The 27,909-nt window shown below is 41.0% G+C and overlaps 2 protein-coding genes and 1 long non-coding RNA gene across 6 annotated transcripts; 2 read left to right on the top strand and 1 right to left on the bottom strand.

Moving 5' to 3' along the window:
* The first annotated feature begins 215 nt into the window (after nucleotides 1-215).
* On the top strand, nucleotides 216-2,910 carry BCL2A1 (BCL2 related protein A1). Its single transcript, XM_009970675.3, has 2 exons — nucleotides 216-1,119; nucleotides 2,608-2,910. The coding sequence occupies exons 1-2, from the start codon at nucleotides 700-702 to the stop codon at nucleotides 2,710-2,712; spliced, it is 525 nt and encodes a 174-aa protein (XP_009968977.1). The 5' UTR covers nucleotides 216-699; the 3' UTR covers nucleotides 2,713-2,910.
* LOC116959148 lies at nucleotides 2,817-4,928 on the bottom strand. Of its 3 annotated transcripts, XR_004405684.2 has the most exons (4): nucleotides 4,747-4,928; nucleotides 4,189-4,286; nucleotides 3,558-3,689; nucleotides 2,817-3,041 (listed from the first exon to the last, which is right to left on the bottom strand). It is a non-coding gene; the product is annotated as an uncharacterized LOC116959148 (long non-coding RNA). The 3 variants fall into 3 exon arrangements; XR_004405682.2 differs by having other exon boundaries at nucleotides 4,189-4,928; XR_004405683.2 differs by lacking the exon at nucleotides 3,558-3,689 and having other exon boundaries at nucleotides 4,189-4,928.
* A 133-nt stretch (nucleotides 4,929-5,061) lies between these two features.
* Nucleotides 5,062-27,909, top strand: MTHFS (methenyltetrahydrofolate synthetase). 2 transcript variants are annotated; one of them, XM_042804134.1, is made up of 3 exons: nucleotides 5,062-5,296; nucleotides 8,784-9,048; nucleotides 27,564-27,909. In XM_042804134.1, the coding sequence occupies exons 1-3, from the start codon at nucleotides 5,177-5,179 to the stop codon at nucleotides 27,785-27,787; spliced, it is 609 nt and encodes a 202-aa protein (XP_042660068.1). In that variant the 5' UTR covers nucleotides 5,062-5,176; the 3' UTR covers nucleotides 27,788-27,909. The 2 variants fall into 2 exon arrangements, with proteins under 2 accessions (XP_042660068.1, XP_042660069.1); XM_042804135.1 differs by lacking the exon at nucleotides 27,564-27,909 and adding an exon at nucleotides 9,221-9,667.

Here is a 27,909-nt window from a genome sequence, read left to right as displayed (position 1 = left end):
GCTATAAAGCTGGCTTTACCCTTTTTCCATCTATACTTGTACCACTGTTGTGTTTCTACCTTTTGCAGTTATGTAAAGCTCCCAGAGTGCTGAAGTTTATCCATTCTTCCATCTTGTTGGAAATGTCTACCAGTTTCTTCAAAAAGTTGTGAACCAGAAATAACCCGTTAACCTGCAGTACAAATTGCAGCCTTAATCCCTGGCAATGAAGAAATTGGGGTGGAGAAAGATGGGGGGTGCTGCATGCTCCTATACCATACACTTTTTAGGCGTGTTTTTTCAAGCCAGATGCCTAACCTTTGCTAGCATACACCATTCTCAGCATTTTGTAAGCAAAATGTCAAACCTTTGCTAATGTTACATAGCAAAAGTCCCTAGGAAATACCAATTTATACTGCTAAAGAATGTGGTAAAATCTGGTAGATTTTAGTTGTGGAATCATACTATTTAGAGAAGTAATAAATCACTCAAGAAGACATGTTTTCTCCCCTTAAGCAGACACTTTTTCTTTCATTTCCGCTATGACATATTCCACAGCCCACACAATCATTAAGTCACTACATTTTTACAGGAACTTCTGTGGTAAAAGCAAAAAAATTCCATCAGAACCAGATGATACAAAGCTGTGTGCGTGCCCTGTGGCTGCTCAGTACTGACCCTGATTAAGAGCGCTGCACTGCTCTCTGCATTTTATTCTAAATGGAAACTGCTGAGTTCTATTATGTTTATTACTTAGCTCAAGATTATCTGCAATACGTGCTTCAGGATTCACATCTTGGACCAGCCCAAACCAGGGTTGCTCATGTCTTGCGAAACATTGCATCTTCGCTGCAAGATCAAACCGAGGAGGCTCTCAGACCGTTCCTGGACAGTATTGATATTACATCTGTAGCTGTTGCCAAGAGAATTTTCAATGGTGTCATGGCAGAAAAATTTGCTGATGGAAATACTAACTGGGGACGAATTATGACCATATTTACATTTGGAGGTCTTCTCACTAAGAAGCTTCAAGAGCATGGAGTTCAGCTCACTGGAGAAGAGAAGGAACAGATTTCTTATTTCATCACAGAGTACATAATAAACAACAAAGCCGAATGGATAGATGCAAATGGTGGCTGGGTAAGTTTCTCATTTTCCACCAAAGTCTAGATTAGGAGATTTTAATTAAGGGAAACTATTGTTACAGACACTGTGAAAAACATTTTGTTTAGCTTTTTATTTAGTTGTTTAATATTTGATGTCTGGAATGTCTTCCTGAGACTTATAGTGTAAGCTTTGCTTCTGCTTTAAATAGAACAATACTAAAATGCAACTTTCTTTTCAAAAAGGCACTTTCTGTTCCTGTAACAGTCAAAACCCTAGAGTTAGTCTCGAATCATAGGATCATATGATAATTAAGAGTGGCCTTAGGAAATCATCTGGTTCAGCCTCTTGCTCAGAACACGTGAAACTATGCATGCCATGAAATTTCCATTAAATCTAAAATTAAGTGCCATCCTAAGGTTGGCGCAGCAATTTTGCTTCTACAGAGGAGTTGGTCCAAAAATACTAAACCTCAAAGTAAGGGAAGAATATACAGGTGTGATCCTCACAGCTGAAGTCAATACTTTTGCTGTGGATTTCAACAAAGCCATTATTTAATCCCCCCAATCCCCGCATTTTACTTAAATATATATATTTATATAGGTAAATGTAATTTGGGTTGAATCTTTCCTATTTGGACTTAGATAATCCTAGAACTTCCATCTATCAATGGTCAATGACTATAAAAACACTTGTCAATATGTGGATTATTTTGCCAAAGCTGCTGAAATTTCCTTCTTCCAGTGGAGGGGAGGTCCCTTTTGCTTTGTAGAGTTTCACCACGCCAATACTTTTGCAGTTAGGGGAAGCTAAGAATCAATGACATCGGTGACAGTTATTTCCCTGGTACTTTTTTTTCCTTGACCTCTATGCAAGTGTTACCTTCTCTTTCCACCCCTCTCTTGTCCCACTTCTCTAATATTTCCTATTTGCTATTACTTTTTTCCCTCATCTGTTTTCTAGTGTCTTGTTTTTCATTTTTAGATTTTGCTTGTTTTGATCTTCCTCTGTCTGGTAGCAGTAAGAAAAGGTGATAGTGAGTCATGGACCCTTGATGCATCCGATTTATTGTAAAGGCTTCTCTCTTCATCTCTTCCAAATAGAGTCAATTTTATTTAAGAGAAGTATCAACTTCTGGCAACATTCTGTCATAATACGTGTCTCATCATACTAGAATAAGGAGGCTTAAAGGAAGATATTTGTAAGTACATCACTACATCAGAAACACAGTAATTGTATCTTCCTTGAAGATGCAGGCTCAGATGATACAGGTCACATTCATTTTCTATTTACACAAGGAAGACTCAGTCTTCAGTTGCAGATAAACATTCAGCGAGGTACAGCTATTTGCAGCTACTGTTTTTGAAGCCCTATTCATCTTTTGGAGGTAGAGCTCTGAAAACCTGTCCCTCTATGTACAACAGTGCAGCACTCTGTTACTCTGATACTAGCAGTGTGGGGTGCATTTTTCCTACACTTTATTTTTAAGCTGTTCCTAACTGTGCATGTGTTTTTTTTCCATAGGAAAATGGCTTCCTAACAAAGTTTGAAAGAAGATCACTACTATCTTTCTCCAAAATTACAGCCATGTTCATAGCTGTTTTTTCCTTGTTCAGAGAGTACTACTGAAATAAATGGACCTGCCATTCATGTACAATCTAGATATTGCCACAAGCTTCATGGCTAAGCTTTCCTCCAAGCAATATCAACAAGAAAATAATTTTGTTCTACAATTTGTTTTTAACTTATTTGTATTTATTTTTACTAAATACAATGTTTAACATACTATCCTAATTGCCAAACCTGAGGATGAGATCCCTCCAAAGAGGAATTGACACAGCATCATGCAGCAATTCAAGTCACCCTTTCCAGGCAGGACTGCTCCGAGGGAGATCATTCTCCACATCCAGACAGCTCTTGGAATCTCTGTTGCACCTCCATGAAAGGACATTGTTTTACTGAAATACAATCCAATGGGTTAAGAAACAAGTTTTAATGTCATTTGTTTTGTAAATGAAATACTACTGTAATGCATTTTATTGCAACATTTGATTAAAGGGGGGGGAGGGGCGAGCTGTGTCTGTGAAGAAAAAGGAAATGCAAATTCCAGTGTAAAAATGGGTACAAGTTACTGACACAGACTAAGCAATTTTTATGGGAAGAACAACTTGTGGAAGCTAGCAACTTAAAAATGTGCACTCACTTACTGTTAATGCAATGGTGTTTCTTCATTGTATTTTTTTTAATTGCTGATATCTACAGTGAATGTTCTTTCAAATTTCTGTACTGTAGTCATGTGGCTGAACTTTTTTTAAACTAGATGTTTTAAAATAGGCAAGTATAAAATATTTTTTAAATGCAAAATTTGTGTAAATACACTAATATTTTTGAAAAATACATTAAAATATGTATTTTAAAGTCCTAGGATTGGTCTCACTTCTTTCAGAAAAATTGCAAGATGGGAAAAGGCCTACCTGAGTAAGATAACTCTTAGAAAAGCTATCACACTTCTACTGGAGAATCCAAGTAGTATATGGGTTTGACCTGAAGTCCATGGATGTCAAGACTTTAGTTTTCTATAGTACTTCTTAAGTATTATCCGGTAGCTTGTAAAAGAAACAGACAGCTTGTGGCAAAATAAATGAACTGGATCAGCCCTGATGACAGTAATTAGTGTTTTGGGATACACTGCAAAACTCAGCAAATTCACAAGTAGGACCAAACAGACTTTCAGGCTTCTATAGTCTGGGGCAACTATTGTTTTGACTCAAATTTCATTTGCTTTCAAAGGTTAAATGAAAATGCCTACCTCCAGAACACGGAAGTTCCTGACAAAAAATGACATTTAAAAACATATTTTGACATATATTTCTTTGCAGTCTAAGTCTTCATGATAAGAACAGTAATTCTTACTTAGTTCCTTTTTGTGCACTATTGTACGTGCTTATTGTAATGGCTAACACCGGTCTATTAATACCACATTCACTTCCTTTTACACTAATCTAGTAACCTATTTTATACAGTGGAGTACAGCTTTTTAATTAAATATAAAAGGCTAACCTAGCCTTTTCAAAATCTAGGTGATGCAGTAATTTCAGAACTTACCTTCATGGGTAAGGCCTGGGTTTAAACAAAAGAAGCCTGGATCATTGATGGTCCAGGGGCTCCGCATTATCTTCACCAGGACAAAACCTCCATTTGCTCTGCATTTAAGAGCAAGAAAAGCAGTGATGAGATATACCACCCAGATTCTAAACATAGTACCATGTCTGAAAACAACAGGGCTATTAGCTAAATCTTATAAAATAGTATAGATATGCTTTGTTAACTGTCATGAAGTCATTTATACATGACGGTGAGTAGTGTCCCAGGTCTCCAGGCGGTGCTGTTTAAGGGGTCCTTACAGCTGTCAGGAGAACACAATGCTGTTTCTAGAGCAAAAGATGAGGTCAAATTGATGCAGAGTGGGACTGCTGATGACTTCATCTATGTGCACAGTAGCTAAACTGAGAGGTCAAGTGCCACGTAGAACAAATTTATGAAAACCACTGTTCTCCTTTGGAAACGGTCCTTTCGGTGCTTAAAGGCGGGCTGGATCATTAAATGTGCCATAAAACAGCTTTCAGTGTCTCCCTCCAGTCTCGGGTACAGGGGCTTGCCCACCTTCCCGGCGAGGCCGACGGCGTCCCGAGCCGCGCATCCTTGCTGCAGCGTCCCTCACAAGCACCCCCACGGCTCAGGCCCTCCGGCGGGTGCCGTAGCCGTACGAAACATGTCCCGCCGAAATGTAATTCCCCTTCCTACAACATCAGGAAAAGGGAAAGCCTTCGTAATCTACGCCAGACTTAAAAGATGGGCCGTGCCAGGGGGTCGGCTCTAGCTCCTTCACGGGCAGCGGTGGCTGGAGCCGAGCGGAGATGGCGGCACTGAGCCCTCACAGCAGCGACCCCGCCGCCGGTTGAACCCCGGCGAGCGGGGCCTGGCGCCAGGCCGTCCCCGGGAACCCTGCCCGGCAGCGCCGCCACCCCCGGGGCCCGCCCGGCCGAGCCCAGCGCTCACTCGGCGCACGAAGCCACCGGGGGAGGGCGGCGAGATGGCGGCGGCGGCGGCACTGCGGGCCGCTAAGCGGGAGCTGCGGGGGGAGCTGCGGCAGCGGCTGCGGGCGCTGGGCGCGGCGGAGAGGCAGCGCCAGTCCCGCCGGCTGAGTCGGAAGGTGGGTGCGGGCCACTGGCCGCACGGCCCCGCCGGGAAGAGCGGCCCGGGGGCGGGGGCAGGTCCGGGGAGCCGGGCCCGGCCCCGGCCCCGCGAGGGGAAGCCCGCCGGGGACTTCCCAGGCCCCGCCGGGGACCGAATCGGTGACTCAGGGGACCCGGCGGCTCCTCGGCCGCTGCCCCGGCCTTCCCGGGCCTGTGCGCCCAGCGAGGGGGTGGGCGGTGAGCTCGGCCTCGGCCCCAGCCTCCCCCCCCTCATCACGCCTAATTAATGGCGGGGAGCGGAGGTGGCAGCGCCAGCCGTCATCGAGTTAAAGCGCCGGGTGTCGGTGGCGCTTGGGGCAAACTCTGCCGCAAACCCCAAGACGGCGGGGGGGGTTTCTTCTGGGTTCGTGGTGGGTGTTTTTCTCAAACGTTTCACATTGGGCTTAGCTTTATGGCCCGCTCCTAACAACACATATAAAAATTTAGCAACTGTCTCTATTTGGCCTGTTGTTTAACTGGCTGTCATTTCCTTTCTGTATCGTTCAGTGGTATTTCTTCCATGCAATTTTATTTCTAATGTAATTTCTATACTTTAAAAGATACTAAGCAGGGTTTACCTAACTGGTATCCGAGCACAGCACGATATTGGCATGTACTTTTGAAATGTCCTGTTTGTGTTTGGATTACAAAGTTTTTATAGAGATGTAGTTTATCATTTTAATAAACATAATAAAATTTTATTTTGCAGTCACTGCATGTAATAGAGCACAGTTCTCATTTTTTTTTGCAGCACCAGCGGGTACTTGTAGATGCTCTACATTTATATTGTTATTTTCTTGCCAGAGGATCTCAAATCATTTTATGGACTTCACTTAATACTAATGTGTAGCCACTTCATGAGTGGGACGTGGCAGCACAGAAACTTTAAGTTATAGGAAGCTTAAGTGGAACTCACATAACCTTTTCTTCATTGGGAATGCTTTTTTAAAAAAATGTATGTAATGTCCTACTATCATGATTATGCATTTTAATAACGACACATCCTAGACAGATCTCTCAACTTTCGGAAAATACTGGCATGCATCCTTTTCAAAAATGCAGAGTCCTGTCAACTTTATAAGCACATAGCTCATGTAGTCGGTATTTTTAGGAGCCCTCAGCCTTTGTCTAACTGCTGCTAATAAACTCAGCAACAGCACTCATTTCTGCTAGTGGGAGCACACTGGAAGATACAGCTTTTTGTTTTGCTTAAAAGAAGGCATCAGGAAATAGGACATACAAATTCATGTTATCTTGCCATTTTAATAATCTGACACAAATTGAAAATCCTGAGCATGCTTGAAACAGAGTGGCATTGTGCAAGTGGCAGAAAGTAGAGTCAGCTTCCTTACAGGAGGGTAATACAACAGACATGAAGAAATTTTTGAAAATGCTGAGAAAGTATTTGGAACAATGCAAGGCTGAGGATGTAGCTTTATAACATACATCAGTGCTTGCAGCTAATAAAAGCGAGCAAGTTATTTTATAACACCTAAGCAATATTTTTAGTCATAAAATCTCATCTCAAAATGATCTTTAAATTCAAAGTGAAACAGCTTCACAGGCTGACCTAGCCACTAGTATTTAATTAGCTTCTGGATGATTAGTCTTTTTTAATGTTTATGCTCATGATTAAAGTCATGCTGTTTGCATGCTCTGATTCTGCAGAAATAGCCATCAGCTGGTGAACAAAGGGCAGATAATATTTGTTCAGTGTGGAAATTTTTCACTCTTCTCAGAAACTGCTCCGAGTCATCGTAGCTTCATCTTCACAGTTCTGAAAACATCCGAAATTGTCTTCCTGCTAGCATGTGGTTTTACATCTTCAACTTAATTTTTTTTTTCTATATGGCATAATCAATGTGTTACTGGACATGTCAGAGCATACTGGACCTCTGTGGTGCCCACAGCACACAGCACCACTTTGAAAGAGGAGAGTTTTGTGTCTTGGTTTCTTTCTTTTCCAAACCCATGAGAAGATTTGACTCTGGAGGCCCTCAACAACATGAATCACAGGCATTGTCTGGAGTCTGCAATTTGACTAAATAGCCCATTCTTTAAAACAAAAGCTACCATGGAAATTCTGTTTTTAAGAGCTTAATCGGTTAGTTGGAAAAATCCATGTGTAAGGTCAGGCAAATTACAAAAGGAAGTAAAATCTGGTTTTGAACTGTTAAGAAGTTTCTATGGCCAAGCAACACATTACCATAACTTGGTCTGGAGTGTTGTCTTGTTTTGTTTTTTGTCTTACAAAAATATATCCATATTCTGAATATTACACCTGGGATTTTAACTGCTGTGCTGAAAAGAAAGAAAAAAAAAAGGAGTGAGAACCATATCTCAACTCAAATAGGGGCATTTATCTCTAAAAACAGGACCAGGGCAAAGGCTAAAGCTCAGCAGAGCAAGTTACCCTGCAGTTACGCAAACACAGAGCAGAGGATTTGGTGCTCCCTGTTCCATAGATAAGCACAATTTCTCAAGTGTCTAATATTTTTGACAGATTTTTTGAAAGTGTGTAGAATAAGAATAAAGCACATTTAAATGAGTAGGGACACATTTGTATTTGTTTTGACCAGATGTAAATAGCAAAATATGTAAGGTACTAGAGAACAAGAAGACAAGCTTTTAAAAACCTCTCAAATTTTAATGTGGAATTCAATCTGGAGTAGGGCAGAGACACAGTGAGGCTATGTCTCTGCCCTATGAAAAAGCTAATACTTTTTCACCATATAAGTGTTTTTTATTTTCCTTCCTATATTCAGTCTTTTATAAGACCAGCACAGAGAACCTCATGAAAATCAAAATATGGCAAGGCCATCTTTCCTTCAAGCTCTGAAAAATGTGCAGTAATAAGATCACCTATTAGAAGCAGGTGATGTTTGAAGTCATACATCTAAACTGTAGGGAAGGCGTTTCAGGTTAAAAAGAAAGAGGGCCCTGGTCTTGGGAGACTTTGTGCTCTGCAGTCATCTGCTCTGATGCTAATTTTCTTTTGAGTTATTACCATTGGTGCGCTTCGCATTCTACCTAGGCCCAGACGAGAGATGCAGCATGTAAAAAGGATGGAAGAAAAGGAATGCAAAAACCTCATGTCTTGCATAAGCTGTCTGTTCTGACCTGCTGTATCTTTCTCCAGTGATATTGGGCATTTGAGAGTGTCTGCTCTTTATGGCACAAATATTTAAAGGACCAGGAGATGGTCTCCAAAATTGTTTTTGCTGGCCCAAATCTGTGTTACAATGTTTTGTTCAATGGGTGCAAAAATTTGCCTATTTTGATTTTGCTGATGGTAGAAATGTTAGAGTAGGAAACAGTCAGTTTATTCTGTTTATGATGCATGGTTGTTTGTGTCTCTACCCTTTTCAATGGATATTTTGGTCCAGTTGTGTGTTTAATTAAAGTTAAGTAAATCCATCTTTTCATAAACTTTTCATAAACTGATTGCATCAACTTTCCATGTAGGTGATAGGCCATCCCAAGTATCAGGAATCCAAAAGAATTGCAGTCTTCCTAAGCATGCCAGATGAAGTCCAAACAGAAGAAATCATTAAGGACATTTTTGAGCAAGGCAAAGAGTGTTTCATCCCACGTTACAATCCTCACAGCAATCACATGGACATGCTGAAGTTATCATCAGCTGAAGACATTTCTTCACTTGCTTTGACATCCTGGAATATTCTTCAGCCTAGTGATGATGACAATACAAGAGAGGAGGCTCTTGCTGGTGGTGAGTATTTTCTTCCTGCTTTGTGGCGTTGAGCAGGAGTAGCCTGGAGGCCAGTAGGAAATAATCTGACATCAAGAGTGAAATGAAATGTTACACTTTGGTTTTATATGTTGTAGAGTTGCTTAAGGCAATGTAAGCAGATGCTTCTTTCTTTTGCCTTTTTTTATGACAGCAGGGCAAGAACAAGACTGCACAGCTGATCCAGCTGAAGGAAACTCAACCCTCTCAATAAATCAGCTTCTTGGTCCAATTCATGAACATCCTCAGTGCATTCTCAGCCAGCATACCATGGAGGCTCATGAAGGAGATGGGCTTGCTGAGCGTGGTTTAGGCTGCCATTGAAAGTCATGGGGATTCACAGTTTTAGGATGCACTCTGAGAACTTTAGTTTGTGCATCCTGAAAGGTAGGGAACTTTTCAGGGGATGTCTGTAGACATGAGAATTTTCTGAAATCTTTGATCCTGCAAATTGTATTGCATGGATGAATCACAGTGCTGATATGGAGCCTGCCCATGCAGAACAGCTCTCCAGACTGAGACCTTAGACTGAAAATAAAAGGACTTTCATGTAGTCCTGGATAAATACTACAGTCTTTTCTATCATTATTCTCTCACATTTTTATTTTGAACTTACAATGCCATCTCAGGCATTGGATTCTTCAAAGGATTGAAAAATTAAAAGTTTGTTTAGATATAGTTAGTGGCATGTGTGTTTTGGTCACAAAATAACCTCTCCTTTCCAAAATTCTAACCTAAAATTCCCCAGCTTCCACAAATTTGTAAACAAACTTCCTTTTTCAGTGTCTTCGTTCATTATCTGCATTTTTTTTTTGTAAACACATTAATATGAAACATCTGCAGAAATGTTTAATGTTAGTGGAAAACTCATGTAGGATGCATGCTTGAAACCTCAGTCTGGGAAAATTTTCTTAGGTGGAAATCCACCATGCAGACAGCTTCCACACCTCGCAGATTTAACAGCTTTTAATGCTTGATAAAGGAACGTAACATTTATATGACTCTGTTTGGTTGAACTTGGGTTTATATTTGCCTTGGGATGCCAGTGTACTTTCCCAGAACACTTCACTGTGTTTGTTTCTCTTTATTTTCAATCTCTACCTCTTTCCTAATTCAGAATCCTTTCTGTGCCCATGTTTTAACTAGGAGGGGATTTCACTGCTTCATACAACCATCTTCTTTACATTTACTATTTAGCACTGTTACTTGTTTTCCTAATTTTTGTCAAAAATTTGTGTATATTGGTGGGATTTAGGGGCTTTTGAAGGTAATCCTTACGATGTCCATGGTTTTGTTGACTGAGCTTAGTTCAGGCACTCAGGACAAGCTTTTGTACTACTCATGAGCTGCTGTTAATTGAATTCAACAAGTCAGTTGCAGAGATCACAGAGTAAACACAAAACAATTTTAGGTGTGATGGGAGAAAGGACTATTTGGTGTAGAGTGCACAGAGATGTACCTGTTGGGGGTGGCCCTGGTGTCAGACAGTGAGGATGGGGGAAGGCAGGAGGAAGCTTTGATACCTGGCTAGTTCTGGAGCTGCTGTTTCGTTCTCTGCACCATGGTATGGTTATGGGCAGAGAGCAGTGCCAGAAGAGCTACTGCAGTCTACAGAGAGGTGCCAGGAGAGCAGTTGTAAAAACTGGTGTATGGCCATGTCAGACTTGTTCTGCCTGAAGCTCAATTGTAGTCTGTTTGTACTCAGTAATTTAGGAACAATTTGGTTTAGGATTGGAAGCCAGACCTTGGTCCTTTATCCTTGGTCAGTTTTTGTAGATTAGAGAATAAGTTTATTTTTTTCCCACTATTGCATAATCAGATTCCACCCCACTCCCAATTTGTTCTCATAGAAACACACACAGCATCTCAATGTGTCTTTAAATTGCTGTATTTTTTTTGTGTCAGTTATATTTTTTGAACTTCGGTACATTTGCAGGAATGCAAATTGCCTTGCTACTACATCCATCCTCCATTGTTGGAATTACGTGTGGATGAAACATTTATCTCTGTGATGTTATCAAATACTATGGTGATCTGAGGCATTTACATTGTTATAAGGAGATAACAGGATGTTACATTAGTAATGTTCCAATTGCTGGCTGGCATGAGTTGCTGTGTAATTTCCAAGAAATACCCTGCAGGTACATAAATAAGTCATGTCATTTCTGAATGTATTCATTTTGCATGACAAAAAGCTTAAATTCACACTGTCCTTAAAACTTCAGGCATGGTTACTGTGAAGAATAGCTCAAATGTAAGACTAGGTATAATTTTTGCATGAGTTTCCAGTCTGTGGTAGCACTCACAGACAGTGTTGAATAGACATGAACCCACCCGTTTGAACACGGTCCTTTTTCTGTTGGGTCAGGATTTACCCATTTTCATCTTGGCAGTACACCACATTACACCTTGTTGGTATAAACAAAGATCACTGCAGTTTTGGTAATACAAAGTCTGCCTTCTTCTCTACTGTGCATGGGTGACAGTAACTGTCATACAAAAAGTTGCTTTCTTCAGGCTAAATGGACACAGTAACAGAAGGAACAAAGGTGCAAAAAGCTCAGATATTTTGTTTGGAGTAGGGGCTGTATGTAGGTGTATGACTTGGTTCATTTCCAGCTATACCTGCTGAAAGATTTAGATAACTGGAGCAAGTCAGTGGTACATTTTCTTATTAGGTACCAATTCCTATTTGTATCCTTGCCCATTAGAAGTATAAATGTGCACTGGTATTGGGTTTTGCCCAAGGTAATGCTTTTAATGAAAGTTCAGGCGGGTTGCAGTAATTGTTTACAGGAGTGTAGATGCCTTGCACAACTTTGGGAGGGGTAAATCAGATAAAACCATGCTCCCTGTTTGCTTTTTATCATGACTCCTACAGAAATTTAAAGGACACTTCCCCAGCAGCTCTAATTTCAATGTGGTTTAGGGAGGCGGTGTGATACAGCAGGCTGGACATGGGTTTCCTCATTTGTAATGTTACATATTATTCCTTAAACCTGTTCTGAGAACTATGGGTGAAAAGCTAAATTGTTCAATTGAAAAAGAGATTATTTTTACTGGGGCTCAAAAAAAAAATGGTTGAGTATTTCCGTATGGTAAAATTCTTGGAGGTTACTTCTTTGAAGGAAGGCAGGTGGCCAAATTTTGACTGAGGAATATCAGCTGGAAGTCTTGAACCTGAGCAAATATGCTTAAATGTTCATAATTGAACTGAACTACTGACTGGGAGTTGAAAGTGTACAGTAAATGATAGACAACTTTTAAAACATACACCTGGGTAATGGGGAGAGGGCTTTTTCTTTGGCCAAAAAATGAAGAGTTATTAGAAATTATGGCTCTGAATCTGCTTACTGTAATGGATTTTGAGGTGCTCTCCTAAGAAATGAGATTATGTATACAAACTTAATTTAGCTTCTTTATCTGTGTAAATTCTGCCCCAGTCTTTAAGTGCATTAGTACATAGTCCTTACCTGTCAGATCTCTGCTTATTCAAAGATGAACCAAGATGCAATGATCTGGGCTTTTTCAAAGACTAGGAAGATGAGCACTGCTTGCTCTTAATGAATGCTGTGAAGAAGTATGAGTTCAGTCATTTGCTTTCTGTCTGTTCAAGTTATTGCTGCAGGCCTTTTTTTGCTGTGCATTATTCAAACCTTGGTATGGAGATGGAGGTCTTCATTTCTGTATGAGTTCTTCATCACTTCAACGCTTAAGGACTTAAAAATATTAACTGGTATTTACTGTTGGAGAAGCAGCAGAAGCTCAGGATCCTGGTTCAAGCCTGGATTGTGCAAAGGACCTGCCCCCAGTGAACACTGACTCTTTTGCTTGTTTTTCCAAACATTATGGTTTCTTCTCTGTTTCCTCCAAAATTATAATTTCCTAGACTTGTCCTTGGGCTAGGTCCCCTTTTACAAGTTTTAACTTCTCTGCCACTATAATGTCCCATTCCATCCTTCTGCTCTTTGCCCAGCCTATTTGAATCTTCCTCTTCAAGTGCCCTTCTCTGGCCCTTCCACCATATTCCCCATTTCCTCCTGCTCTCAGTCCTAGCCTGTCATTTCAGGGGCAGCTCAGCCAACATAAATAGCTTGCCCCTGCCAAGCTATTTGTCCGCTTCCAGACATACAAGATTCCCCATCCTTATTTACTCATTTCCTACCCCACTGTGCTGGCTTATTTCTCCTTTTCATTGGCTTAGAAAAACTCTGTTAAATAGCACTTTTTTTTACTGAACAGTAGGAAATACATAGTTTTGTGATGGTTTCTTTCGGGTAGTGCCTGATTAAATAAGCTGCTGCCCTCTCTCCTCCTCTTGGTCCCCACCCCTCCTCTCCTAGGCCAGCATAGATGACCATGTAGCCACATTGGGAGCAATACTGGGAAACCAGTCTTGATTAGAAGTAACCCAGCCCCAAGAAAAAGCTCTTCTCTGAGACAGGGCCATGACACAGATTTGGACTGATGCAACTGAAGGGCTGGCAGGAAGCTTGTGATGAGGGGTTGCGTAAACGGGTGGTATGCCAAAAAAATCTTAGTGAAACTTCAGTCCTCATTTCCTTCCATGTTTCAGTTCCCAGTCTTGCCCCAGTCAGCAGGACTAGAAGCAGCTACTGAAATGAAAGTCCTTTGGAGTCCTTGTGGTTGGGGCTGGCAAGAGGAGCTGAGCCTGCAGCTCCATGTGCTCTGTCTTTGCAGCAGAAGTGGTTTAAGCAGATTTCCCTCCATGTGTTTTCAGTATATTCCTGCCTCTCTGTGGTAAGATGGATCAGCTTGCTGCTTTGGATGAAGGGTATGTTCCTCCTCTCCTCCACCCTGTTTCGGCTGGGATTTTTTTAACCCAGACAAATGGATCCAATTTACTGTGTGGCCATATCAGTGCAACATGTGTGGGATGGGAATGAGTATCCAGGATGGAGGGAGCATCCCCTGTAAACTGGCATTGGCTCCTAGAGAGAGTTGTGGGGCCACCCATGCCACTGTGACTCCAGCAGCCATACAGAGAGGGTAGCATCTTCAGAGAGACCCTGACACATCTTTTCCCAGCCTGTGAAAATGGCAGGTTTTCAAATATTGTATAAGCCAAATCAAATGGAATTGAACTGGACTAAAGTCACATTGTTGACACAGAGGGTACTAAGAGCAAGATTTCAAGTTTTTGCCTCAAAACATGGAGCAACAGAGCTTTCTCCTTCATTTTTTTTTTTTTTTGCTAGCTTTGTTCTCAGAAACTAGTGAACCATTTTGCCTGAAATAAAAGAAATAGAACACAGTCCCCTCAGTTTGGCATAAATACCTAAGCTGAAAAATGTCAGCACTTGAAAATACAGCATCTTATATGTAACAGGGCATGCTGAATAATCTGCTACTGCTCTACTAAAGCACCATGTATTTTTGCTCCAAGAAATTAATGTATTAAAAACTGGACTTCTATTTTGTAATGTAGTTTGGAGACTTCTGGCGTTTTCAGTGCTAGAAACTTTGGTGGTCTACTGATCACAATATATGTGTTCTACCTTCAAGATAATTAGTGAAAAATGAACTAGATAATCCGTGTTTTAAATAACAGTATATTTATTATTAATAATAAGGAAAGATCTGTATTTGAAATGAAGTGAGGAAATACTGACATATGTCTAGCAGCAACTTCTTGCAGCCTTGGTTTCACATAACCTTTTGAATGTTGGCTTTTAAGGTTATGGTAGTTATATCTTTCTGCCCTTATAACTTCCAGAACACTCTAAGACCTGCTGTAGCATAAATGACAACATTCTGGTAGCAGAAGCAGATGGGCAGCTTACCTTGTGGATTGTATTTGGTTTATAATGGCTATTTATGCAGGGAAATGTGACCCTCTAGCAAGGAAAATGCTGGCTACCCCTAGGCTACAGTTCCAAGCAACCACAAGTAGTTTGAAATTATTCCTGACTGACCATTAGCCCTATTTTAAACTTTGCCATTGGGATGTGCCCTGCAGAAACATTTTAGTCCACAGAAGCTCTTTTTCACTTGTCTTTAAACTCCTGCTATTTATTCATACATTCAAAGAGGCTGCATTTGCTGCCAGAACTGATGGCCTTCTGATGCCATCAGTATTCTTAGTTGTTCCAAATTTTAGCACAGTTCTTTAGAAGTGTGACTGAAGTGGTGGCAATACAGTCTTAAGAGGAATAGGTTTAACTTACAGCTGCAAAATAAAATGGGATGTAAAAAAAAGATAATGGGTTGCCCCCTTCCCCCCCCCCCCCAAAAGATGCACCAGAAATGGGAGGGTTTTGAAATATGAGGCGCATTAGAGTTTAGAAATAAAAAGCAGTGTGAGGAGAAAATGCTATGTCTTGAAGCACAAGGAAGGTCTAATATGCTACTTCAACTCCATTAGATGTTGTATACAAAATGATGCTAATCATTCTGAAAAAAAGCTTGTCCTAAATAATGCTCAGGGGTAACTGAATATTTAAATGAGATATATGCAGATTGGAATGTATTTGGAATAAATGAAATACGGGTATGTGAAAAGCAGAGATGTTAAATATTACTGCTTAGGATAAAAACAAAAAAATACCCCAAACAAGATTGTAAAGTGATTGAGGGTACTATTAGTTTTTCTTTTCCTCTGAGAGACTTGATTAAAACTTACGGTACAAAATATGTCAGGGGATAGGTTATAATTTAAAATCTTTTTACACTGGTCATAAAAAAGAAAACCTGAGAGCATGGCACGAAACAAAATTGAAAATCGAGGCTTAGCTCTTAATGTAATTTATTTTTTAATGAAATGATTTAAAGTTTGGAATGAACTTCAGCTTGGAGACAATGAGCCATAGTATTTTGATATGCATAATGAGAACAAATTCAGTGCAAGTGAGGCATTAGCATTCTGGTGATGAGTCTTGTGGAGAGAGGATGCTTCCACTCAAACAGTGCGGGATCAGAGCACTGGACATACAATCCAGAATTGTGTTTAACAAGAGTCAGGAAATCTCACAACCTGTAGCTGTGTATCAATAACTGAAATCTCTTCCTACCTCTGCAGCTGCAGTCCCTGAGTTATTCCCTTACAAACAGGTTCTGGTTTCTCTTTACCTGTGGGCATTCAAAGTGTTCCTCTAAGCATCTAATTTTATTTGTATTAAGCCCTTGGCTCTGCTGCCTTCTGACAGCTGTGAGTTGTACTGGTTAGTTAGTTGTAATGTGAAATATTATGTTCCTTATTATGTTAATATTATGTTCCTACAATGTGTAATACTATGTTCCTTGTATTCATTTTAGATTTGCTGCTTTCAGTTAATTCTTCTATCATGAGAAGTAAATAAGGATGTTTGATTTACTTTTTTTTATTATTCATTGTTTAGTTAAACCTGTATTATATCTATTTTTTTTTTCTGTCAAACTTTGTCTATTTTCTTATTCTCATATAGAAGCTTTTCTAGATCTGTAAGAGTTCCAGCCATTGCTCTTTCAACCTTTGCAACCTCTCTGATGTTATTTTGAAGAAAAGGTGCATGATAGAAAATGTTATGCCCTGGTAAAGAAAAACTGTGAAGTATATGTAGTAGCACTGTAGATGTTAATTATTTCTGTATATACTAATACACTGCTTTTCAAATCAGCTCACTGGGCAATCTTTTTTACTGTTTTCCACACAAGTATCACATAATGACACATTACTACAAAAATGTCTGTTGCAGTATTAAAGATTCATAAAATAATTGTACATTATTCTGTCTAGCATGTTCCATAACAGGTAGAGCTAGGAAAATACTTGTTTGGAAATAAAATATTTCGGGTGTTGGACCCAACTGTGATAGCAACTGTTTTCCTCAGGGTTTATCTTCCGTCCCTGGCACTGGGATTGCTCTCCCCTGCATCTGGTGTCTGCCCTTCCCTTTAATATCTGCACCAGCTTCCACAACTGTCTGAAACAGCTTAATAACAACCAGCACCCAATTTGCTGTGTGCAGATACTTTTAGCTGAGCTTCTCCCAGTGCTTATGTTCAGAAAGAGGTATGACATGATTACAGTCCTTCTTTGAAAGGCTTTTGGAAAATGCTCTGAAATGCAAAAGCTGATGTGTTTATGTGGCATCACTTTGTAATGCCCTTTGGTGCCCTTCTGTCCTGAACTTCCTTGGTAAAGACTAAACCATGAACACTGTATGGTTTAATTTTAATACTGCCTGTGCCAGGGTATCCTGCAGTGAACCTGGAGGGCTGAGAGCTCTGGAATACTACAGCTTTTTGCTTTGATAAAGTTCATTAAGGCTTTAAAAGAGTGCTTTTCCTTGTAATCATCCTAAGTTCACATCCCTGTTTGCCTTATTTCAGAAAACATTCTCCTTGCACTCAGCAAAACAACTAAAAAGATTACTTCTGCTGTAATCAATTAAAGTTTAAAGAGAAGTGAAAGCAACATAAGCAAGGGCTTTAAATTCACTGCAAGTGACTCTCAAGTGTTTTGTTTCAAAGAAGGCTAATTTTGCTACAGTGAGCGTGAACAGTAGTGTTGCCATTTTCTTCATACTGTTTCCTAGAGACAGGAATGTCTCAAAAGCAAATAAGTTAGGTTCATTTCTAGAGTGTGGCATGAGTCTACAGCAAACTCATACAAGGGAAATGCAAACATACAGGTATCTCTGGCTGTGGTAATTAACCCAAACAGGCATTTTTGTCTCCCTTTATTTTCATTTTTGAAAACGAAGAGCCGATGCCAAGCGCATCTCAGTGCCTTTGTGCACATAATCAGGGCAATCTGGAGAACAGGAGAGGAAGCTCTTTCCTGCTGCCCACCTGTGTAGGGTAATGTGGACCAAAGATGTGGTTTGGTGAGACAGCTGAGCCCTGCAGACAGGGCAATCCTGCTGCCTTTTTCTTGCTTCCAACACTGTGCTCCCCTCATCCTCCCAAGCTTGGTGCCGTCTCCGGTACTCACTGCTGAGCAGATTCAGCTCATGAATCTGGCAGAAAATTACTACTCTTTTTTTTTTTTTTTCTTGCTTTTTCCTATGATTGGTTTTCTGCCAGCTTTGTGGGCTATTAAATCAGGTCAGCACTTTTCCAGCTACAAAAGGTTTGTCTTCCTGGCACAGTTAATCCCTGCTGTCTTTGCTGAGTTTCAGAATGACACTGTCAATTCCCCTGCATGGTGGGAAATTCCTTGGACCTGGCCGAGAGCCACTGGTTTTCAGGGAGCAGGAGACTGATGCTGCTGTTTCACAGTGTGACAATAGTTCTTGGTCTCCATGTTTGGCGTCCTAACAGCACTCAGTTCCTGTTTGTGCTGGCTGCTGTGCATGTGAGATGGGAATCAGCTTTTGGGGTGTAGATGGAAGGCAAATTCATATCCAGGAGTGACTTGAAGCCCTTTGCCGGCAGGTGTCAGTGTTCCATACACTTACCATGGAGCATTGGTGCCATTTAGGCTGTTTTCCTATAATTAAAATCTCATCCAGGCAGTGTGCTCACACACACAGGAGAACAAGTGCTCCAGCCTAACGTCTCCAGAAAATCAGGGGTTAGAGTGAGGGAGATGGAGGATTCCAGGGAATCTGTGCAATCTTAAAAAGGTAGAAGAAAATCTTGTGATGAAAGAAGCAGGATTTCTCAGCTGTTGTGATGTTAACATACTTGTCTCAAACAATGAAGGTACCATCACCTCCAAGCCAGCTCACTCTACATGTTCAATAAAGTCTGGCTGTAAGCATGCCTAATGTTCCCATCAAGTGGTGTACCTCCTTACAGGAGTCAGGTTTATGCACTGACAAAGAAGTTGATGTCTTAACCATTTATATTTCACAAGCAATTCTGCATATTTTATGATAGGCTATCTGCTGACTGAGTCAAAGGGTGTTGGAAATATTGATAGTGATGCATGATGTATTGAAAAAAATCCCCAAATGATTCACTTCTGTCATATTTTGATTTAAAAATATCCAGACAGCAGCATGCAAAAGAAGACCAAGAGTGAAGAAATGAAGTAGTGCACATGTACATGTATTGAGTGGAAATTTTTGAATAAGTGCTCAGATAAACACTATGGAAAGTGTAGCTGATAAGATCTTAAAAGAATTTCATGTAAAAACACATAATGGTACACAAAGATCCTTGTATTTTAGGCTGCAGCAATGTTACAACAATCCTGACATAGGTTCAAGCACCAAATGCCTTGTGAGTTTCTCTGAAGGAACAAATTTGCAGTCAGCATTTGCTGTTTTAACAGGATGTGTTGATGTGCTACAAAGTGGCTCAAAGCCGTTTGTCCTCTCTTTGGAATTGCTCCTTGATACATCTTACATTTTGGTGGTTTAAAATCACAGGAGAACCCAGGTGCAAGCCTTTGAACCAAATGTTTTTCATTGACCATATTTTCCCAATCAGACTGCTGATTTATCTGCTCACATATCTGAATGCCAGGAGCAGATAAGTAATTTTTTCACAAACAGATAACTAAAGCATTTCTAATCAATTATTTCCTTCATTCTGAATTTGCAAAACCAGACATTTTTGTAGGTGGCGTTGAGTGATTATGGTTTATTTACAGGGCTTACGCAGACGTGATGAATAATAGTGAAATAGAAAAGTACTTGTTCAAATTTTCTTTTAGATAGACATTTGGCAGATTCTGAAAATGAGACACTAGACCTCAGCTGACTGTAAGTTAAACCTCAGGGGAAATGGGCGCGATGGTTGTAGCCTCACACAGTCTTCCCACATTGTGAAACCAGCTAGATTTGAACACAAGTTTTAGCCTTATACAGTAGCTTCCCTGATGACACATGAAAGGATATGTATTTGTGGAGCAGGATAGGTTTGTTTGTGCAGGGCTGATGTACTACAGCTTATGCTGTGCAGCACACTTAACCTTTCAAATGCATTGGCACTAAATTGATAAGATTTTGTTTTAAATGAATTCAGACTAGGAGGGTGTTTGCTTGATCACAGTTTAGTAGCAGAGGAGCTGATCAAACAGCTTTATTAGTGTGTTTTGCAGGTTTAATAATGGGAGAGTGGCTGCCAGTCAGTTGTTTTAAACCTGTATGACTGATGGCTATCATGTAGCTTCTCAGGGAGAAGTATAAATATTTTATTCTGTAGTTCAGAAGGGCAAGTGTGAACTGTGGATACCAATGTTTCATGCTGACACAAAGCACTGACATGGATGAGTAGACAGATAAATGCTGAGTTGCTCAGTGCTTGTTTGTAGATTCTGCTGATGGTTCTATTTTCTGCAAAATACTTTACTGAAGTAATAACAAAAGCTGTCTCAGTCATGCCAGTGGACCAATTACCTGGGGTGCATGGATTGCAGAGAAGGTAGTCTGTTTGGCATCTGCGTGTGTGTAAAAGATAGATTGGTGGGTTATGGGTGTGCATGGATGTGGGTAAAAAGTTTTTTAGAAGACAAGAGGACACAAAACCTTCCTGGTGCCTGCAAGTCCCATACAGAAATAGGAATGAAAATAAAGCAAGTAATTGCCCCTGGTATTAGAAGTATTTCGCCCTGGATGAGGTGAGCATTAGCCTGAGGGCCTCATGGCATGTCCCATAGCAGGAGACCATGGATGGAGCCTGTGGGACTGGAATGCAATACTTTGATTTTTGATTCTTGTGCCTGGCTAGTGTGTTCTGTGTAAAAAGTGAGCATCTCTCTGGCTCTCCTTCTAAAGCAACAGATGTCTATGAATAGTTAGAAAACAGTAAGTCCTGCTGAAGTGATGTGATACTGCACAATTAAAGGTGTTTACACAGGGGAAACACCTGGAGGAAGAACTACTGACTGCGGTTTAAATGAGATGTTTTTTCAAACTAAGATGAAACACAACTTTTAGTCCTGTTAGGTAACTGTTTGGGATAATAAGGAGAATACAGAGTGAGAACTAGAGGAGATCCGTTTATGAGCAAGAAGTATCAAGAACAAGAAGTATCTACAAGAGGAAAGAATTGATTTTTCTCAAACTCATGTCAGACTCATTAATTTGGGATATTTTTCATGTAGTTCTCCAGGTTGATGCGGAGGAGAATGAGTGAGGCAATGCTTATTTACAGTAAATTAGGATCTGATCCCTTGCATTGCAACTTAGGTTTCCAGGGACATGAGAATTCATGCTGAGCTTCTGATACTGATTTTCAAAGGCTATATCATGTGAGCAAATAGAAATTATTGAAAAAGAGTTTCCTTTCTGTTTAAGGGATTGCATTTGCATTTTAGCAGACTGTCTGGAGTAAAGTTAAGCTATGTAACTGCTTATGTCTGTGAACCCCTATGTTACTGGAATAAGTCTGTCAGCATCATTGGTTTTGGACAAATGACTTTTTTTTTCAAATGCTTATAAATTGCAGCAGAGGGTAATGTTTTTGTCTCCTTGATCATTTGATTGGGGAAATAACAGTATCTGGCTTCTCCAGGATTTAGCTGGGATGAGGAGTTGGTTTCCTCTGGAAGCAATCCCAGCCCTTCTAGAAACCATGCACTCTGTAGGATCTGGATTAGGCCTGTAGTGAACAGATCTGGCATTTCCCTTTTTGACCTTATACCAAGGCAAGTGTGTAATGGCAGAGATACTGCACTTGAAACCAAGGGCAGGTTTTTTCCAAAGGGCAGAAAACTTTTATCTGGAAGGAAATACCAAGCTGTTAGCAACCTCAGCAGTAGTGAGAGGGGCACCTGGGACATTCTAAGAAGGCTTTGCAGTAGTCATGAAGGGGAAGGAATATGTTTTGCTGCAGCATAATTGAAATATTTACTTCTGTGGAGTTGTTTTCCCTGAGGTCTGGTGATTAACCCAGACCACAGTGTTAGGTGCTGTTTAAATACAGAACAAGATGATGATCTGTGCCCTATAGAGTATATGTTGAGAAGTTAATACTTACCCAAGAGGCTTAACTATGTTGATGCTGACAGTAATTAAAGTTACAGGAACTACTCTGTCATTAATTAGAACTATCTGAGTTACTTCAACTCATTGGCTTGTACTCTGCATGTCACCAAGACTGATACTTAAAACATTAGGATCAAGTGATTGAGTTATTTTTTTCCTCTGTGCAGGGGTAGCAGATACAGAGGCAGCAGATGGTTACTGCACCCTTTTCATTTTGAAAAGTAAGGTTTTCCTGCAAGAGAGTCTGGGTTTTTTTCTCCATTGTGGTCCTAGCTAGATCACAAAAGGACCAAAGTAAGCTTTCATTCCTTGTAAATCTACAGCTTTCAGATATTTGTCAGCTCCACAGAGGTTGTGCATAGACTGATCTGGCATTGTTTATGGCATGTATAACACCATAAACACTCCTTTCAACAGAAAGCTGTTCTTGTACTGGTTCTTCTGGTCCTGCACCGTATGTAATTGTTTACACCTGAGTAAATCAGGGGGAGTCCCTGACTACCACCACAGAGCAGGCTGTGAGTGGAAAAAACCCAACTACTGAAAAGCAGGTTCTTGCCCAAAGTACTAGTCTGGGAGGATCAAGCCATCCTTGTGGTGATGGAGTAAACAATACACAAGCTTCTGTGCTTCAGGAAGAATCTCAAACTGCACAGCTACTGCTGTGAGGAGCAGCAGCAGTAGTGTACGGAGCTGATTGCTGTCAACCTCTTGTAGGCTGGAGCTCAGAAAGCATCTGTGCTGCGAACAGGATTTTTATGAGCACGTTGCCATTCTTTACAGGGACACAGGAGTTGCTACAGCTCAGCCTCTGCCTCATCCTCTTGTAAGTGCTTTGGAGGCAAGGATCAAGGATCAAGGCTCCTGCTTTGATGGGTCCCAGGTGCTTCACTGTGTCCAGAAAGCGAGTGGCGGTGAGGGATGAGAAGACGGGATGACAAAGTATTTCAGTTTTATCTTCTGTTAAGGACTGTCTAGCTGTGCAGGAGAAGATGAGTGACCATACACAGCAGGTGGCATTGGGCTGGTGAAGCCCCTTCAAACTTGGGAGGAGAGGGGCCATGCTGGCTGCTCCTTCTGAGAGCAGGACAAGTCCCCAGCAGTCTTTACATGACCTGTATTGTGCAGTTGTATGGACTCTTCTATAATTAACCATTGTCAAGAACACTTCTGAAAATGCCAGCTGACATTTCAAATAGGAACATCAGATTAAGGAGAAGAGAGGTAATGAGGTGCAAGGAGAAAATCCTTCCCTGGGGAACAAATCAAACCTGATACCATCATGAAGGGTAATGAGAATTGCACTGCTGAACTGAGGAGATTCACCGCAGCTGCCTAGAGGAAACGAAACTGTGTATTCCTATTTAAAACACCAGAGAGGGGATGCTAATATTTTGGTCTGCTGGTTAAGTCAGGGGACGCGCAGCTTGCACACCTGCCTTTTGCATGTAGTTTTGCCACACATTTCCTGAGTCCTTGGGCAAGTCATTTCACTTCTCTGTGACATAAGGTATGTCTACATAGATGTATACAAGTCAGTGCAAACAGAGTGTGCCTGTACACCCACATGGCAGGTTCTGAAGCTATGACTGTATCTACACTGCTAAATAACACAGGGCTAAGTGGCGCAGACTAGTCCTGTCCACGCTACACAGAACTCGGTCTGATTCTTCCTTTTTGGTCTCATGTGAAACCTCTGTGGCCCTAAGGCAATACTGGGGTTTTTTATCTTTTCCCCAGTTTGTAGTATCTTTAATAATACCAGGCCTTATGCCAGACCATCACAGCAGTATTTTTATAGCATCAATGCCAGGATTTGTGTTGCATATTCCAGCATGTGGCAGGAAAGCCTGTGTCTGTGTCTGGAGGAGCAAAACCAGTTTTGTTGGTGTAGAACTGCACAGGATTGAAGGAGCCAGACCTGTACTCTTCTGTCTTCCCCTGAGAATCCTGTCCCCTGAAGCAGGCGTGGGTGTCACTTGGACTGGCAGTGCCAGACAGTGTGCTGACAATTCAACAGTATTGACCACCTGTGATCCTGTAAATCAATTTGTTTTCTGACTCTGCTGTATTTAGCTGTATAAATGAAACCTGTGTGGCTGTGTCAGCATGGCTGTATGCCCACATTGATAAATAAGTCAGGGTATATTATTTCACTCACGGTGCTACACAGTTGAAGGAGCTGTGGCCACAAGAGCTCATGTCATAGATACAGCAAGTATTAGGTGACTGTCATCATAATTACTAACCATACGGGGATACCCAGTAGCTTAATTAAAGTGTATAAGAAGCATGGATGTTCTCTACATAGAAGCATTGTTGCTTGAGACAGTGTTTTCAGTCTTTAGCAATTTGCAGACCACAAGCAAGTATTCCACGAGAAGCACGGATTACCTATAGCAAAACCCTCTTGGCTGTGGGTATGCTTTCCTGGGCTCCTGTCATGTAGTCACAGGACCCTCAGGGGTCCAAGAACCACCAGTTAATGACTATGGACACATGGGCGACAGTGGACGTTACGAGAGGGACAGAAGTAGGTGGTGAATGTGAGACCTCCCTTAGCATGTTTTACAAGGCACTAAAAACTAATTTAGTGTTTGATGCCCAAGTACCTGCTCTTTCTTCTGAGGGACGAGGATGCCACTTCACATAGTGGTCTGTGGGAGCAAGAGGAGTAGGACTCGAGAACAGAGCAAGCCTGCAGGGTATCCTGAGTGGCGAGCAGAGGTTCTGCAGGGCTGGGAGGGCCTGGGAGCATGAGGGCCCCGTGCCAAGAGGGGTAAGATGCTCTTACCCTCACCTGCCATCCTGTTGATGTTCTCTCATTGCTGATAGTAATCTTACGTGTCTGCAATCTTGGTCTCATCTATGTCTGCAATCTTGGTTTCATCTGTGTGTCACCTCTCATCCTGTGACAGCTCTTCCCCCGCGCTGCCGCAGGCACCGCAAGAGGTTTTGTTGCTCCCCAAGTTATGTGGCGGAGAAGCATTTTCTCCATACAGCTCTCTGCCATTCATTCTAGATCCCGGAGTAGGATTTGGGGCTAATGCTGCTTGAACTGCCCTCGGGCTCCTTGCAGGGTAGCTGTGTCATTTTTCTACCAAAAGTCTTGCTTGCCATTTTATTTAAGTCTTGTGTGGTGTGAGTTGCATGGATATCAGCATGTTGTGAGTCAGAGCAAAAGCAGTCAGTATTGCAGTGCTCCAGTAGAAGAAAAATATAAGAGCAACTATTACAGTACTTACAGTGTAATTTTTCATATTGAGATTTGCACAAGCTTGTTTGAGTTATTCGGCATAAAAAATCCATGATTACAGAGGAGCTAACTCATTAAAACACTCTCTGTTTCTCCAGAGAACCCAGAAGAAAACACAATGCTTTAATACATCTAAATTCACTCGAGTGTGCCTGGTGCTATCAGCTAAACTACATAGAAAATATCTTTTTTTCCTTCACTGTTCCTGCCAATTCCGTCTTTCCTTAGTGCTTCCCTTGACTTGTCTTCTTCCTGTCTGTAATACAAATGTAAGGAGAAATGGCATCTTTTTTCTCTGCAGATTTGCCCCTTGTGTGCATTCTTACCTGCCAGCAGTAGTGACTGAAAATGTTTCCTGCTTTTTGCCATGAGAGTCACATGGAGTGAAAACAGATGAAAAAAACGTGTAAGGCAGAGTGTAATTCTTTCTGTGCATCGTTAATGTTTGGTACATACTGGTTTCTGTGCAAAGCCGATGTGAGGCAAATTATGGAGAGGATAAGTAGTAGGCACAGGAGTAACTCGGGAAGGATTTGACCTGCAGAGTCTACTACTGACCATGCTAATGGGGAAATGATCAGCTGGTTTCTAGGTCCTAGTCCGTAGGCCTGATAATTGGCAAATAGGTATTTTTACTTGCAAACTGAGGAGATGTGACATGATACATCCAACACAATGTACATGGTGATACCATAAAAATTACATCTCTTTTCAGGTGAGACCATACTTCTTCCCTCATGCCTCTTTTCCTCTTTGTTTGCCATTTGCCATTTGTCTGTCCTATGAGTCAAAAGTTGACTGCAGCGTGGTAAAACACTGAGACTTCTTTTTATTTCAACCAGTAATATTATGTGGTCTGCCCTTTAGCTAATTCCCTCCTCTTACTTCTCTGACCTCTTTAAAAAACCCAGGCTCCTTAACTGTATAATGCTGGACTTGCAAGATTGATCTTCTCTAAGCATTTCACACTGTGTTGTCTTGCATATTTTATATCAATGTTCTAATTAAGTCATGATGTTATGATGGGTGAGTGTTCACGTCAGTGACTTTTCTCTGAAAGGTGAACAATGGAAGGAAATCTTCAGGAGCCTGGGAAGTGTTTGCAAATAAGCCGGTCTTATGTGAACTTTTAACATGCTCTTCCAGACCAAGTTTGGAGTTGCTACATGATCTCAGATGGGATTCCCTGGAAACTGAAAAATCTCTGCTTAGCTCTGGCTCTTCCAGTATGTGCTCCCACACATCACTTTGAATGTTGGGCATCATTCCTTAGCCAGATGTAATGAGAACAGCTCAATCCAAAATGGCAGGAGAGTAGGTTTGAACATAAGAAAAGTGGAAAATGTACCTGACACATCCTAGCCCTGGTGAAAGAGCAGAGCTAGTTACAGAACAGCTGCTCAAGGCTAAGTACCGTTCCTGTAAGAAGGAAGAAGCAGTGGACTGAGATGCAATATTTGGTTTTTTTCCAGACTCGTGTCAGCTGTGGTTTAGTCTGCGCTGGCTTTCCACTACCGTTCCTGCCCTTCTCTCCTTAAGTGTCCATCTGCTACAGCAGCACAGTGTGTGAACAAAGCAAGAAAAAGGGCTTAGCTGTTCTTGCCTTTTTGTCAGGAGCTGGTTGGTGGAGTCTTTTGTCAGGGTTTCACCAGCTGGTTGGGTCTGTTTTGTCCAGATGATTGGCAGCTTTTGTAGCTTGTGTCGTTTTTTTAACTGATTTTGAGTTCCAATCAAGTGCAATCTCAGGAGAGTCTTGGGGAGCCCATACCCTACACATTTCTCCAGAAGGAGGGATATTCTTGATCTTGATATAAGAGGACAAATACCCACTTTCAGAATATATTGTATTCAAGGCTCTTTGGTTTTGGGAGAGTCAGTGAAGTTTCACAACATCTTAAAGTTCTGTCAAGAAGACGCTCTCTCTTCTGTTATGCATCTTCTTTTCATCCTTTTTTCCTTTTCTATTTTTGTGTCTGATGTTGAAGTTCATTTGATTTTCTGATTCCTCCTGCATTTAATTTCCCTGAGTTCATTCTCTGTCTGGATTTAGAGTCATAATCATTAGTATTTGGAAGTGGGGGGTTAAAATGATAAAATAAATTTGTTATAATGTAGGGTTTTTTCCTTCTAGCTTTTCAAGATCCAATTATTTTGCAGCTGATCTAGTTTGCAATTGATAAGAAGAAAATGTAAATTTACAGGTTTAGTATTCAAAGTATTTTTCATCTGATCAAAGAGAGGGAATCATTTTGTGAAACACAAAGCTTGTGTTTTTGCAGATGTCTGAAGTTATGTGGATGTAGTCAAGCCATCAGGAAATCCACAGTGCATCCACTAATGTTTATTTCATTTTTCTACAGGAGGTCTTGACCTTATCTTCATGCCAGGCCTTGGGTTTGACAGAAAAGGCAACAGACTGGGAAGAGGGAAAGGATATTATGATACCTATCTTGAAAGATGTATGAAACATCCCAGTGGAAAGCCTTACACGATTGCCTTGGCTTTTAGGGAACAGATTTGTGAATCAGTGCCTGTGACAGAAAATGATGTCCAAGTAGATGAAGTCCTTTATGAAGACTGCTGAAAGTCTCTTGATACCAGCCCACCTTCAGAGTGACCAACCAAAGACATCAGATCCATCAATCATGACTTTCCAATAGTCATATATGACTTTGGGAGCAATAAAATACACTGTTTGTGTTTGAG

This window comes from Tyto alba, unplaced genomic scaffold, assembly GCF_018691265.1.
Source record: "Tyto alba isolate M040663 unplaced genomic scaffold, T.alba_DEE_v4.0 Super-Scaffold_41, whole genome shotgun sequence".
NCBI lineage: Eukaryota > Metazoa > Chordata > Aves > Strigiformes > Tytonidae > Tyto > Tyto alba.
The sequence above is the reverse complement of the archived record's forward strand: the minus strand, read 5'-3'. Positions and strand labels throughout refer to the sequence as shown.